This window comes from Giraffa tippelskirchi, chromosome 4, assembly GCF_054371585.1.
Source record: "Giraffa tippelskirchi isolate mGirTip1 chromosome 4, T2T-mGirTip1v1.2.pri, whole genome shotgun sequence".
In the NCBI taxonomy this organism is placed as follows: Eukaryota; Metazoa; Chordata; class Mammalia; order Artiodactyla; family Giraffidae; genus Giraffa; species Giraffa tippelskirchi.
In genome coordinates, this window is record NC_137278.1 from 55395711 (window position 1) to 55412130 (window position 16420).

General features: G+C 40.4%; 1 protein-coding gene across 4 annotated transcripts; it reads right to left on the minus strand.

The window, feature by feature from the left end:
• Nucleotides 1-14742, minus strand: KRCC1 (lysine rich coiled-coil 1). Of its 4 annotated transcripts, XM_081592921.1 has the most exons (5): nt 14611-14742; nt 9461-9693; nt 5011-5117; nt 4153-4264; nt 1-1352 (listed from the first exon to the last, which is right to left on the minus strand). In XM_081592921.1, exon 5 carries the CDS (start codon nt 1331-1333, stop codon nt 560-562), a length of 774 nt encoding a protein of 257 aa, XP_081449047.1. In that variant the 5' UTR covers nt 1334-1352; nt 4153-4264; nt 5011-5117; nt 9461-9693; nt 14611-14742; the 3' UTR covers nt 1-559. The 4 variants fall into 4 exon arrangements, 2 of the variants coding, with proteins under 2 accessions (XP_081449047.1, XP_081449048.1); XR_014082766.1 differs by lacking the exon at nt 9461-9693; XR_014082767.1 differs by lacking the exons at nt 9461-9693; nt 14611-14742 and adding an exon at nt 6986-7178.
• Between the last annotated feature and the right edge of the window lie 1678 nt (nt 14743-16420).

Consider the following 16420-nt stretch of genomic DNA (forward strand, 5'->3'; position numbering starts at 1 on the left):
TGTAGAAATTAGAACTTTATTATATTATAAACATTTCCAGAATATAAACTGATTTTGTATCAAGACTCTTTTTTAAAACTGTATGTAACTTAAGATTATAATGTATGTCATTTTCCACTTTTCAATCTAGAAAATATACTGTGAGTTAGATCTAACAGAGGAAAAATATCTATCTAAATTGCTTCACAGAGAAAACTAATGAATATAAAAATACCCACCCCAAACTAAAACCCAATCAAGAAATAGATTCTGTTAAGCCTATTAATCCTACTTAAATATAAATGACCTCCCAAGGGAAAAATACTTCCACCATCACAGCAACCAGATGAAAAAAAGCAGAGCCACTCTCGTTAAGGGAAATTACATTATGTATAAGAAAAATGTAGTAATGATTTTAGAAAATGAGGAAAAACACTTCCATGTTGGATAGCAAGCGTACTGTCTCCTGTTCTCTTAGCCTTTGTACCTGCTCATGTGAGAAGAGGGATTTGAACATGAACACTGTAAAACCAAGCTTCTCAACTATTAGTTTAACCCTGGGGGAACCAATGCAAGAGCTTCAAAATCCAAGGATAGACTGGTCCCAAAGCATTTCCTCCTCTGTCCTTTCTTGGCCTTGTTCCTTTTTCTCTTTTTTGCGCTTACGTTCCTCTTTCTTAGAGGCTACATCTCGGGTTTTTTTCTCCTTCCGGTTCTTGAGCTTTTCTGTACTGACTCTGACTGTTTCTCCCTCCATTTTGCTTGTTTGTATGCTCTTGTATTTGTCTAAATCTATTTCCTCACAAGCTTTTTTCCTCTTATGCTTGGGCCGCTCCTCCTCTGGTTTTTCTCTGCCTTCCTCTGTGTGCCTTTTCCTCTTCTGATGTATGTGTTTATAACTAGCCTGATGGGCACTGGTACTATTTTCTGAGGAGAGGTGCTTGTAAACTCCAGATTCTACACTGTATGAGCTACAGTTAGACTCGTGCTGACTAAGGTTCGGGGGTACAGGTTTTCCTGAGAAACAGTCCCTGGTGAACTGAGAGTAGCTCAGGGAGTCTAGTCTCAGCCTGCTGTCATGAGCTGGTAGCCACTGAGGTAACTGCTTTTCCACTCTTTGTGAAATACTGCATGATCTTGGGTAGGTTTGGACGGTTCCATATGGGAGGCTTTGCTCAAACATTCTACACCTGGGTCTAGAGTCGACCTCTTCTTTGTACCCATAGGTTTCCAAATAATCCTCCCTCATCCTCCTGAAACAAGTCTTTGGCTCTAAGCCTCTGGCTTTCTGCACTTTGATATAATCTTCAAGTTCATCTTGAAAAGAGTCATATGTCTTCTTTGAATGCTTCATTAGCTTGACAAGGGATTCTCTGTAGGTAGAAAAGATGGGAGAAAATTCTTCTTACTAGATTATTTAATTCTGAATATTTCCTTTTCTCTTGAAGAGTCTCAAAAGACAAAATAAAGAAGCCCCTTCCCCTATCCCAAAATTAAAACCTACTTTTGTATAAAAGTTAAATATCATGACATTATATGGCAAAAAGGAGCATAAGGAAGTCAAATATTGCCTATGCCACTCACAAGTAATTTTATCCTTCTCAGAAGTGAGATGAAGGAGGCAGAAAGGAGCTGACATGTATAATTCTTTTGTAGGGCTAAAAATGTAAGGCTTGTAGGCATGTATGGATAGGACTTACATATCCATGGTGAGTGGCCTGATCTGAGTGTTCAAATAATTTCTAAAGTTCAGATTCTTGAACACTGTTGTCTAAGAAAAGTAACAAACCATAGAGAGGTAATTTTTAAAATCTTCTGTTCACTCAAAATAAAATAAACATACATACTCACCAGACAACAGTATTGTAAGACTTAACAATAAAATTGTAAAATGGTTTGGGAATGCTGGAAATTAGAAATCTAGCTATGAGACAAAACTACTCTTAGGTATAGGGCTTGAGAAAAGATGAGGGAACAGAGTTCTGTATCTTCTCCATTGGGAACTGGATTCCATTCCATTACTTCTGATTGGTGAAAAAGACATTCTAGAATGCCTTCTGGTTTGTTCTCTATTAAAGAGCTGGTGGGAGGGTTAAGAGGGAAATGGAGGTGAAAGCTCAGAGTGGGTAGGGATTTATGTAGAGAAAAGTTTCAGAAGAAATTTCAAGCAGATATGTTAATCTTTGTTTGCTTGTTTTTTGGGGGATGGGGCAGTACAACTACTATTTCTCTTTCTGTCCCCCACCTCAAATCCTGAATTACAACTATAGCAGAAAATGTACTTAGTATGAGAAGATAATGCTTTAGATATTTTTGGTGATATGCTTTATTTCCAAAAATTATGAGGCAGTATAACCCATGAAGTTCCTTCCTTTAACAGAAACAAGTCTGACAGCAATCTAGAGTCACCAATGATCAGCTAGTTTTACTGGCAATTTGAGATTAAAAAGGAAGTTTAAATGAAGCCTAATTTGGTGAGCCAGAAAATTTAGCTTCTATTCAACTTAAATAGTAGAAAAATTCTGACTAGAGCAAAATGTAACATAATAATTAAACATGGGCAAAAAAATTTGACCAGACACTTCAGAAAAGAATATATACAAATGGACAATAAGCACATGAAAGATGCTCAATATCATTCATCATTAAGTAGATGTCAATTAAAATCACAAAGTGACACCACCATGCACTCACTAGAATGACTGAAATTAAAAAAGATTGGTGAGGGTGTAGAACAACTGGAATTCTCAAATATTGCTGGCAGGATATAAAATAATATACATGAATATTCACAGCAGTTTTATGTGTAATAGCTCCAGAAAGGAAAAAAAAACCCAAATATTGATCAACAGATAAATGCATAAATCAAACAGTGGTACATCCATATAATGGAATCAATGATAAAAAGGATCAGACTATTGATACACTTGACAAAATGGATGAATCTCAAAATAATCAAGCTGACTCAAAGAAGCCTGACAAAAGAGTACATAATACTTGATTGCGTGTACATAAAGCTCTTGAAAAAGGAAAACTAACCTATAGCAATACAGTGGTTGCCTGGGAAAAAGTAGTCAGGAAAAAGTAGGAGGGAGCTCAGCTGGTAAAGGATCTGCCTTAATGCTGGAGACTCTGGTTCCATTCCTGGGTCAGGAAGATCTAATGGAGAAGGGAATGGCAACCCATGCCAGTATTCTTGGGCTTCCCTAGTGGCTCAGACAGTAAAGAATCCACCTGTAATGCGGGAGACCTGTGTTTGACCCCCAGGTTGGGAAGATCCTCTGGAGGAGGGCGTGGCAACCCACTCCAGTATTCTTGTCTGGAGAATTCCCATTGACAGAGGAGCCTGGCTGGCTACAGTCCATGGGGTTGCACCGAGTCGGACATGACCGAGCGACTCAGCACAGCGTTGTAAGGGGCATTTCTGGGGGCACGGATATGTTTACTATCTTAACTGTGGTGATCATTTCATCTATACATATGTTTCAAACCTATCAAATTATATACCTGGAATATGTACAGTTTCCTGTACATACCTCAATAAAGCTACTTTTAAAAAGTCACTAATAAGATTAAAAAGATATTGATCATTGTCAAAACTGGATGATAAATACAGAAGGTGTCATAATACTGTTTTCGCTATTTTTATGTTTAAAAATGTTTTATAATAAAAGGATTTTACTTCATACTCACAGGATGGCTATAATCAAAAAGATAGATAATAAATAATGTGTTGGCAAAGAGGAGGAAAAACCGGAAACTTCATTCATTCTTGGTGGGAATGTAAAATGGTACAGCAACTTTGGAAAACAGTTTGGCAGTTCTTCAAAATGTCAAACACAGAGTCACCACATAACCCTAGCAATTTCACTCCTAAATATATACCCAAGAGAAATGAAAATCTATGTCGACACAAAAACTTGTACAAAAATGTTCACAGCAGCATTATTACTGACAGCTAAAAGTAGAAACAATCAATGTTCATTAGCTGATAAATGGATAAACACAATGTGGCAATTCACACAATGGAATGTTATTCAGCAACATAAAGGAATGACGTACTACAAAATGGCATAATATGGATGAAACCTGAAGACATGCAGAGTGAAAAAAGCCAAACCCAAAAGATCACAGATGGTGCACAGATCAATGAAGAGGCGAACTGAACCTTACCCTTATCAGATTGAGACCTTGGTGGAGAAATCTGATCATATTCACTCGTTAGTTGCTTCCGTTTTTAGTATGAATTTTCTCCAAATAGCGAGACTGTGCAACAACCGAAGAGCTAAAAACCATGACAGCAGAGATTAAAAAAATCTATTTTTGCCCAATATTCCACTTCCCTTCATCTGAAACCAAGAAATCTTTTCTTTTTTCTAAAAAAAATTAAACTTGCTTTATTTTGAAGTTTGAAGTTATTGAAGGTTAACTGCTCTACAGTATTACAAGCACAATCTTGTTATAATGATTAAATAATTCAAAGTTTAGAATTATATCAACATAGATCAATCATCTGAAAACTCACAAAATGCATCTTCAATTTTTTATTTTGCTTCCTGTAAATCTGAAAGTAAAGCCAACTTTTTGAGTGTGTGTTTTGTGCTGTGGTTAGTCATTCAGTTGTGTCTGACTCTGTGCGACCCCATGGACTGGAGCCTGCCAGGCTCCTCTGTCCATGGGCATTCTCCAGGCAAGAATATTGGAGTGGGTTGCCATGCCCTCCTCCAAGGGATCTTCCCAATCCAGGGATCGAACCCAGGTCTCCCGCGTTGCAGGTGGATTCTTTACTGTCTGAGCCACTAGGGAAGCCCAGTGTGTATTTTACCCCTGAAAAATAAGTAATATTGTTTATTTTAGAGAAAGTGATCCAAAATTTATACCTCTGAACTTGAAAACAGCACTTGTGAGTTTTAGTTTATTTACTCAGGAATTTTACTATTTTTAGTCATACTTTCACTTGCTTTCAAGTCAAAGTATTAGCTTTAGTATAAATAATGCTAACAATTGAGATGTCCTTTATTTTCAACCTACCTCATAATGTGAAATCCATTATGATTCAAATTATGGCACTAGTTCTTATAAGCCTTCTACAAAAGTTATCTGTAAAATGTTCAGTCTTTGCTCACTCAACGTGGTATCTATGAATAAAATAAAGGCAGGTAAGACATTTACGATAATATTTTCAATCTTCAACCCTGTATCATTTCATATACCATATCAAATCCTAACTTCTCAAGTTAAGACTGCTTACAAGGCTCAAGTACCAGCTTTTTGCTCATTGGAATGGCAATTTCAGTATGAAAACATTTAGTAAGCCTCTGATATTGCATATGAGCTTGAGCAAACTCCAGGAGACAGTGAAGGGCAGGGAAGCCTGGCGTGTTGCAGTTCATGGGGTCACAAAGAATTGGATATGACTTAGCGACTGAATAACAACAATAATATATGTTTTTAGTTCAGAAAATACTGTTCTGAAGGAGAAGTTCCTGGGGCACATTACAGTAGGACTCTGGACTTGAGGGAAATGATCTGGGGCATCTAGCCTTAGTACTCTGTTTCTTAGAGCAGGCATGTTTCTGATTTCTGAACTTGGTAATTGTTAAAATCCCAGCGGTAGCATCTCCCTCCCCATACTGGCTGATATCTCCCATCTGGGACTTAATGTAATTGATTTACTTTTCTAAATGCAGGACTTTACACTTTATCCTGTTATAGGTTTAGGCCATCATTCTTATGCCTCACGATCTTTAAAATTCAGATTCTTTTAATCTTGGCATTTGCTACAATACTAGTTATAATCTAAAATGGTACATAGTTTTGACAATTTCTTTAAAAGTTAAACACCTACAATAGGACCCAGTCATTTCTCTCATATGTATTTGCCCAAGAGACATGAAAACATGTCCATGCAAAGACCTGTACATGAATATTCATAGCAGCTTTATTTCTTATAGCCAAAAACAGAAACAACTCTATCAGCAGGGGAACGGGTAAGCAAAGTGTGGTATATCCATACAACAGAATTATTCAGCTGTGAAAAGGAACAAAATAGCAATACACACAACATGGATGAATCACAAAATAATCATGCTGAATAAAAGACATAAGAGTACCTACTATGACTCTACTTATAAAAGTTCTAGAAATACAAATTAATCTGTAGCGATAAAAAGCAGATTAATGGTTGCCAGGTACAAGGATGGAGGGAGGGATAAATTGTAAAGGAGCAGGAGGAAAGTGTTCAAGCTGGTGGAAATACCTGGCATTTTGTTTATGAAAGTAGATTCATGTCAAATACCTGCCAAAAACTCATTGTACACTTTTAATGAGTGCTGTTTATTGTAAGTAAAGTAAACTTCAGTAAAGTGTATGCTGCTGCTGCTGCTGCTAAGTCACTTCAGTCGTGTCCAACTCTGTGCGACCCCATAGACGGCAGCCCACCAGGAGCCCCCGTCCCTGGGATTCTCCAGGCAAGAACACTGGAGTGGGTTGCCATTTCCTTCTCCAATGCATGAAAGTGAAAAGTGAAAGTGAAGTCGCTCAGTCGTGTCTGACTCTTAGTGAGCCCCTGGACTGCAGCCCACCAGGTCCCTCCATCCATGGGATTTTCCAGGCAAGAGTACTGGAGTGGGGTGCCATTGCCTTCTCCGAAAGTGTATGAGAGAAGCTTAAAGATCTAAAATGAATGTTTTGGAAAAAAATTCTACCTTAATTTGTTAAACTGGATACATAACTGTGTGTTAGTCACTCGGTCGTGTCTGACTCTTTGTGATCCCATGGACTGCAGCTCAACAGGCTCCTCTCTCCGTGGAATTATCCAGGCAGGAATACTGGAGTGGGTTGCCATTCCCTTCTCCAGGGGATCTTCCCAACCCAGTGATTGAACCCAGGTCTCCTGCATTGCAGGCAGATTGTTTACCGTCTGAGCCACCATATATATACACACAGAGATATTTGGTCAAGCAACAAGTGGGATCTTAGTTCCCCGACCAGGGATGGAACCCACCTGTGTGCCCCCTGCAGCAGAAGCACAGAGTCTTAACCACTGAACTTAGCTGCTACTGCTGCTGCTGCTGCTGCTAAGTCGCTTCAGTCGTGTCCGACTCTGTGCGACCCCATAGACGGCAGCTCACCAGGCTCCGCCGTCCCTAGGATTCTCCAGGCAAGAATACTGGAGTGGGTTGCCATTTCCTTCTCCAGTGCATGAAAGGGAAAAGTGAAAGTGAAGTCACTCAGTCGTGTCCGATTCTTAGCGACCCCATGGACTGTAGCCTACCAGGCTCCTCCGTCCATGGGATTTTCCAGGCAAGAGTACTGGAGTGGGGTGCCATTGCCTTCTCCGACTGAACTTAGGGAAGTCCCTAAACTGCATCTTTAAATGTTGGCTTTGTTTCCAGGAAGATCATCCACCTAACATAGCTTAAGCCAACTACGTAGAACTACTGGTTGCCACACAATGTTAATTTTCTCACTGCTTCTAGGAGCTAAACATAGTGACTCTGGAGTCAGTTCTGGCACTTATTATATAGGCTTGGTCAAGTTTCTCAGGTATTGTGGATCTTAAGGAAATTAACAAATGTAAAGTACTTAGAAGAGTATATGGCACATAGTAAATGCTGTACAACTGGGCTGTTTTTATTGTTATTCGGGATTTCATCCATTTAACTGAAATGTTTTTCCAACCAATTATTCCAGTAACTGTGTGCTCAGTTGCTTGTCGTGTCTGACCGTTTGGGACCCTATGGACTGTACCCTGCTAGGCTCCTTTGTCCATGGGACTCTCCGGCCAAGAATACTGGAGTGGGTTGCCGTGCCCTCCTCCAGGGGTCTTCCCAGCCTAAGGATGGAACCTGCGTCTCCTTCGTTGTAGACAGATTCTCTACCCACTGAGCCATCTAAAAGCCCATTCCAATAACTACAGAAAGCCAAATAAAGAAAAGATTATGGCTATATAGGTCAGGAGTGCCTGACAGGAGTACCTAATGCTTTGCATTTCAAGCTAACTCATGTTTCAGAAGGATCTTTTTTTAAAAATGAAAAGTCAAAGTTCAACTTGATTATTACTATCTTTTCTGATTGCTGATTTTAAACCAACTCTTGTAAGATTTCAGCTTATGTCTTGTGTTAATGTTTGCTATATGTACTTTGATGTCTAAAAGAATAATGGAATGTCAAGCAGAAACACCCAATCTATTTACAAGTTGGTATTATGTCTCAAGCAAGAAATAGTTTGTTTCTTCTGAAACTCATTAGAAGTATTTTTCTCAGATTATGGTTAATTTTTGTAAAAAATCTAGCAAAATTCTGAAAACTTGATGTTTCTATTTGTACACCACAAGTCTACTTATAGATGACCATCCACAATGCCATTCACTTCCAGGAAAGATATAGTGCAAATAGAAAGGAAATGTAATCTTTTATTTCGAGAAATGAAACTATGCACCTTGTTATTCAATATCTGTACAAGGCTTGGTCTTATTTCAGTATTAGTAGGTAAAGCCATTGCAAAAGCTAAAGTAATAAAAACACTGCACGTGAACTACAGAGTTAAATATGAAAAATGAAGAGTATGAATTACTTGCAATTCAAAACTGTTAAAAAGACTTAGTATTTAATAAAATACTAAGAACCACTCCACTTTTCCTAATTCTAGTCTTGTCAGAAAATTTGTTACACCGCAATCACCCTTTCAGGGGCTTCCCTGGCAGCTCAGATGGTAAAGAATCTGCCTGCAATGCAGACCAGGTTTGATCCCTGGGACGGGAAGATCTCCTGAGGAAGGGAATGGCTACCTATTTCAGTATTTTTGCTTGGAGAATTCCATGGACAGACGAGCCTGGGAGGCTACAGTCCATCGGGTCACAGAGTTGGACACCACTAAGCAAGCATAAAATCACCCTTTTAGAAATTGCAAAACCTGAATTTAACTTTCATATTGTATATGTTTTTAATATGCCACAATAGGTTTAATAGGTTTGATGAGTAAATCAACTCAATTTGAGTGAAAAATTTGCTAAAAATTTTCACGCCCACAGGACACTACCTGATTTGTTGATTTGTGTTGTGACGTGACATTAAAAGTAAGTTTTTTAAAACACTTATTAAATATCTTTAATCACTGAAGGAAAAAAATATTTGAGCAAAATTAGAATGTTAATTTGGCAAGTTTTACGTGTAATTAGTTTCCCTTTAATAAACTCTTCTTTAAATATACCAAATTAATGACAGGGTACTACACTTTTAAATTGAGTTCACTAAGAAGCATTAAAGGACATTTTCCCCACCATTTGCATCTTCTCTCAGCAATGTTAGGTACCATTCACTGTACTTTGTTAAAGTTACCCAAAAGTATTTTGTTTTTTCATGCAATAGTTAATAGTATTTAAAAAAAATCTCAACGTCTAATTGCTTGTTGCTAACATTTACAGATAGTATTGGTTTTGTATATTAACCTTGTACTTTGTGTCCTTGCTAAACTCACTTATTCTAGTAGCTTTTCCAAAATTCCTTGGAGTTTTCTACATAGATGTTCATTTGTTGTTTAGTTGCTAAAGCTGTGTCCGATTCTTTTGTGACCCCGTGGACTGTGAACTGCCAGGCTCCTCTGTCCATGAGATTTCACACTGGAGTGGGTTGCCTCTTCCTTCTCCAGGGGATCTTCCCGACCCAGGGACTGAACTTGATTCTCCAGCATTGCACGCAGATTCTGTACCACTGAGCCACCAGGGAGCCCATAGATGATCAGATCATTAGTATCAGCAAACAAAGACAGTGTGATTTCTTCCTCTCCAATCTGTAAACCTTTTTTCCTTGCCTGACTATACTGGTTAGGACGTCCAGGACAATACTAAAAAGAACTGGTGAGAATAGAAATCCCTGCCTTGCTCTTGGCTCTTGAGATTGGCAACCTTTTAATACCATTATAACCTTAGGGAAGACTAGAGCACAGCATGTATCAGGAAAGGGGTTCTCAACCCCTGGGCCATGGACAGTTAACTGTTGCGGCCTCTTAGGAACGGGGCTGCACAGTGGAAGGTAAGTGGCCAGTGACCAAACAAAGCTTCATCTGTATTTATACCTGATCATCATCGTTTCCATCCCCCAGCCTGTGTAAAAATTGTCTTCCATGGAACTGGTTCCTGATGCCAAAACAGTTGGGGACCGCTGTTTTAGGAGACTAGGTAACTGATTTCATTCTCTTAACCAAAGTATGCTGCTTTATTCCTTTTTACCAGAGGGTCAAATTCCATTTAAGAAGTTTTGAGAGATGCAGTGTATACTTTCTAGCATCATGAATATTCTTAACTGAGTTACTTATTAACCTTGCCTTTTCAGGAAATGAGATTAGTATGTGACCTATGAGTTTGCCATAGAACTGGAGGTCTTAGTTATCTTACACTAATACAATCACAAAAGTAACAGGATTTGCTACGGCACATTTCCAATGACAAAACATAAAGGAATTAAATCATTAATTGGGATTACTGGTTACACATGTAATATAAAATTTATGTCTATTTATTTTGGTTGCACTGTACAGCTTACGGGATCTTAGTTCCCTAACCTAGGCCCCAGCAGGAAAAGCGCTGATTCCTAACCACTAGAAGGTCAGGGAATTTCCTGTCTTTATTTAAACTAAGCCTTTGGTAAAGAATCCACCTGCAGTGCAGGAGACCTGGACTCTACTCGTGGGTTGGGAAGATCCCCTGGAGAAGGAAATGGCAACCCACTCCAGTATTCTTGCCTGGAAAATTTCATGGACAGAAGAGCCTGGTGGGCTACAGTCCATGGGGTCACAAAGAGTTGGACATGACTGAGTGACTGAGCACACACAAATGCTTTGAATATCAACCATTGTTAAGTAGTCTACGGCTAGCTAGCTCAAGGATCTTGTTTGACTAGATCAACTAAGAAATTAGTTTTACTTGGGCCCAAGGCAGACATTCTGAATCAGAATGTCATCAAATACGTGCCAGTGCTTCCAAAAGGTCAGTAAATGTGAATAGGTCAGAAAGAATAATCATGTCCTAACATAGGAACCTGGTTCATGGGAGCTCTAAATGGTTTCTGAATAAATACAAGGGCTTATTAGCTTGATTTTCTGTCATTTGTCTCGAATCTCTATGAAAAAACAAAGGAACACTTCAGACAACTGCTATGTAAATGGGTTAAAGATTCAATAAGCAGTTAGAAATGTTCTTCATTCTCAAAATCAGTCTAATTTTCTTTTCTTCTAAAAAACCAGATAAGAAAGAACTGTTTGCTGTGGTTTTGTTTCTACTGATTTCTTAGGAATATTATTCTGAAAAAAGTTTTTAACTATCAAAAATATTTGAGAAACTTCTTTTAATGAATTACAAAGTGTCCTGGAACATATTACTACACTTTCACCATAAATGTGGTGTGTATTTCTTTTCATGTAAGTATGGTCATGTGGTATTTGAGTTTTTGTGATTGAGTCTAATTTCTCAACTTCCTATTTGTAATTTACACCTTCTATATATTCCCTGCTTGCAAATTCTTAATCCTTACTGACCTTTATTATCAAGCCCAGTTTAAGAGAAGCTCCTTCATAAGTATTACAGCTATAGGTGAAAATGGATCAGGAGTTTTAATAGGCCTTTCAGGATCTTGAAAAGGAGAGTGGAATTTAATAATTGAAAGGATTACAATTCTTTGACACCTTTTGGAGGAATCTTAAGAAAAAAAGATACTGGCTAAGTACTAGACAAATTTTTTTTTTCTCTTCTGGCTCATGTACAATTGGAAATTACATTAGGCATTTATAAATATCTAAACTAAAAATATACTGAGTACTACAAGTGTTTTAAATAGCATATCAAATATTTACCATTTGTTAAGTAGCAGTTAACTGAACAGTTAATAAGGATATTTACTTGAAAGTGACAAGAGGTAATTTTTAGGTAGTAAATTCTATTTTCCAAATCCTAACAAAATCTCAGCTGTAACTCAAAATATTTCACTACTCTTTGAACGCCATTTGATGGCCATGGTAAGTCAAAGTTTCACGTTTTATGAATTGCTGTTCTAGTACACAGCCAAGTGAAACCAGTTCATAATTTTAAAGCTGGCGAGGTCCTCAATTTGGTTAGTGCAGACTTCCTCAACCTTGACAGTGACATTTCGTGTAGTATAATCCTTTGTGGAGGCTGTAGTGTGTCTATGTTGGTGCCCTGTGTGTCTCATGTTGTGTGTGGCATCTCTGGCATCTAGCAGATACCAGTAGTACCTCTGCTCACCAAGCCGTTCCTTGTCCAGTGGCAAAAACCAAGAAAAAAAGTCTCCAAACATTTATAACTGTCCTCTAAGGTAGGGGTGGGGCAAAAGCATCTGTTTGTGCAAGTCACTCAATTGGGCTAGTCCAACTCCCCTTCCCACAGATGGCAAAACAAGTTCAGAAAGTTTGGGACTTAATGTCATACAGCTAGTTGAGAAATTAGCACTAGAATCTATTTAGTCAAGACTCCTTTGCCCTCATAACCACTTTGAAGCAGTATAGAAGCGTAATTCCCTGCCAACACTTGGTTTTGAACTGATTTTGTTTAGTCTTTAGTAACTGCACATATTCAAAGTCATTGCAAAAAACAAAAAAACCCACTCTGGCAAAAAGCTGTTTTTTTTTCCCCCGTGAGAAGCTGTTTCCAAATTTCTGTGATGTGGCTATGGAAGCTAAAGTGAATAGTAGTCTTGACATCGCAAACAGCTCAGGCTTGTTAGTGAAAGGTAGGAAGTTTGGTATGAAAGCAGAAAATTCAGATTTTATTTTTTTAATCTCAGAAGAGTAACACTAACTCAGGCTGATTGAAGACACAAAACCTAGTCTTCTAAAAGTTGCTATCACTAAGGTACTTAATGAAACATCATTTGGTTGCAGTTTCTGATTTCCATTTTTAGTGAATGGAACTTATATAGAATACAAAATGTTTTAAATTTATAATATTTTACTGCTTTACCATTCCTCCAAGTGAAAGGTATAAAAGATTATCTAAGAGTACACAAAAATAGAGTATACTGTGGAAGATGAAAATAAAAATTATTTTAATGAAGTTATTATATTTACTGCTGTCCCTCAGGAAAAAGGAAAATTAAATTATCCAACAATGTCCGGCTTCCAACAAAAATAATGTTCTGATTTTGTCTCTCTGGAGACAAAAAGCAACATGAGGCAACACTGCAAATACTAAAAATTAACTATGAAATTGAAGATGGCTGAATGTTCTACTAGAATCTTCCGCAGTGGGATCAAGCTCCACCATTCAAAATCATTTTCAAAACTGCCTTAAAGCCTAAACTCATAGTTTGGAACCAGTAGTTTGTTTGCAGGTATACAGTACTTGTAAGAACTCAAATATCTCTTAGATCAAAATGGTCAAGAAGTAGATCTTTGTTTTAGGGAAAATGAATTGGTGAAAACTGTAAAAACTCTAGGCAGGTATACTGCTTTCAAACTTTTGCAGAGCCTTGACCAAATTTTAACATGGTCAAGTTTGAATGAACCAGCCCCATCGTTGAGCTCAGGTCTGAAAGGCTCATGGCTGTCAAAAAATATTTACTGTTTGTTCTAGCCAACACCTGATGAAGTCCCTGGCCTCTCTTTTATACAGTTCTTACTAAAGGGTTTACAATTGCGAACCCTTCCTCAGTCTCTTTGAAATGTATTTCTGTCTCCTACAGCTCGGGAGTGTCAAGAGTCTCACGGATCTGAAAGTCATTCCTTTGAAATGTGATCATCATGTATTTCAGAGCCTCTTTCTCTGTTTCTGTGGGAAAACAGTATTCTCACTTCAGTAATTGCCAGCAAGCTGACACTGCCCAACCCTTTGTAATTCTGCACTTCCTCGACTCTACTTGAACCCCACCTTTCCCCATTCCTTAATTTAAGACCCCCAGTCACTTCTGCGAAAGTCGGAATGGAGCACAGTATTTTTTCCTACTATCAGTAGTTACTGAATAAAAGTTGTTTTCGCCGCCCTAACTGAAGTCCTGCTTTAACACTGGCAGGTACCTATTAAAACTCACACCACTATCAAGATGAGCTTGTACATCTTGGAGGCTTGTTTTAAAAGGTGTTAGCCTCAAAAAACCCGGGTAAACTCTGCGAAGTGATCCCTCAAAAACTTCACCCTCTCTTCTCTTCCTCCAGGGCCCCAGGAACTTTGGGCTCGCGTGTTTACTTCCTACTCTCCCCAAACTCCGACTCCACTTCTCGCTCCGTGTGAGTGAGGTCGCTACTTTCCGGGATGTTGAATTTCACCCAGCGCAGGTCTACGCCCTTCCGCGCCTGGGGCCTCTTCTCTCCCTGTCTCTGTCCCCATCACATCCGCCCCTTCCCTCGCCCTGACACTCTAGATCCACAGCCTCGGCCGGGTCGCCTCTCTCCCGCTCCAACCTCAGCTCCCCCGGCAGCGGAGACGTCCCTTCTCCCTCCGCGATCCACGTGGGAGCCCGGCGCCTGTTTCCCGGGGGTGACGGGTGGGGAGGGGAGCGGAGAGCCTCAGGTCCTGTCCGATCCGCCATTTCGCACTCTCCGGGCGCGCCGGGCCTTTACCGGGTCGCAGGATGGAGGGGCTGAAGGCCCGGGCCGCCCCCGCCGCCGGGGCGGGAACTCACCTTCTCTGAGGCAGGGGCAGCGTCTACAACTACTGTCCCCCTCCCCGCCAGCGCCGCCAGCCCGGGGATAGGCCGAGGTGGAGGTGGCGGAGAGGCAGGGACTACCGCTGCCGCACCGCCGCCTCCGCCGCTGCCGAATAGGCGGGGTAAGAGGAGGAGGAGGAGGCGGAGACTGGACTTCCTGAGGGGAAGTCGCCGCCACCACCACCGGCTGACTGGACGGAACCGGGGACCAAGGCGGCGAGGCGCGCTACTGCGCTTGCGCAGTCTCTAGGCTCCACGAAAGCCCCGCCCCCCGCTTGCTCTATCCGCTCCGTCCGCCACTTCGCGAGTTCTCTTCTACCGTGGCTTGCATTAGCCTTTCTTTTGCTGTTCCTTCGTGTACCTTGGTGTTCCTTGCCGTTCCTTGGTGTTTTGCTGTTCTTTGGTGACTTCCCTGGTGGCTCAGTCGGTAAAGATTCTGCCTGCTGGGTTCGATCCCTGTGTCGGGAAGATTCCCTGGAGAAGGAAAGGACAACCCACTGCAGTATTCCTGCCTGGAGAATCTCATGGACAGGGGAGCCTGGTGGGCTACAGTCCATGGGATCGCAGAGAGTCGGACACGACTGAGTGACTCACTTGCACTTTCTTTGCTGTTCCTTGGTCTCTCCATGGGCCTTCCCAGGTGGCGCTAGGGATAAAGAACTCGGCTACCAATGCAGAAGCCACAAGAGACACGGGTCCGATCCCTGGGTCGGGAAGAGCCCCTGGAGGAGGCAATGGCAACCCACTCTAGTATTCTTGCTTGGAGAACCCCATGGACAGAGGAGCCTGGTGGGCTACAGTCCATGGGGTCACAAAGAGTCGGGCAGGACTGAAGCGACTTAGCACGCACCCACCATTGGAAGAGAGGAGAAACTCCTGGGGCAGCTCACTTTGGGAGAGTGAGTCTGAAACCAATTAGGAAGCCGGTACCCGACGATCCTACATGCAGGGCAGCAGAGGAGACACAGATGTAAAGAACAGACTTTTGGACTCAGTGGGAGAAGGCGAGGTTTTGAGAGAATAGCATTAAGTCATGTACATTACCATATGCACTTGTACCAGCGCAAGTTCAATACATGAGTCAGGGCACCCAAAGCTGGTGCTCTGGGACAACCCTGAGGGATAGGGTGAGGAGGGAGGTGGGAGGAGGATTTTGGATGTGGGGGACACGTATACTTGTGGCCGATTCATGTTGCTGTATGGCAAAAACCATCACGATATTATAAAGTAATTATCTTTCAATTAATTGAAAACAAAAAAACCTAGGACTTTCCTAGTTCTGTAGTTAAGAATCCACTTTGCAAAGCAGGGGACTTGGGTTCAATCTAAGATCCCACATGCTGAGGAGCAGCTAAGCCTGCCTGCTGCAGAGTCCATGTGCAACAAGGAAAGATCCTGCATGACACAACACAGACCCTGAATGCTGCAGCTAAGATCAGACATAGCCAAATAAATAAAATTTGTGAAAAATCAGAAAAATCCATGCCTTCTTCTCTTACCAGTTTTCTTTGTTAGAGCCTTTAATACAGGGTGGAAAATCCTTGGTCTTGATATGTTGTCATCATTGCTCAGTAAATGACCTCTTTCTCTCTCCTCTGACACCCTCAGTGTATGCATATATACATACACACTGGTTCATTTCATCCTCTAATTCCCTATCTCCCAAGGAAATTAATATCCTGTTTGTGGTCATTTCCTTTCATATGAATATAATATATATGATAAAGATATACTCATTTGAAAGGAATATATGTGTGACTGGGGAAAAAAGTTTTGATTATTTTTG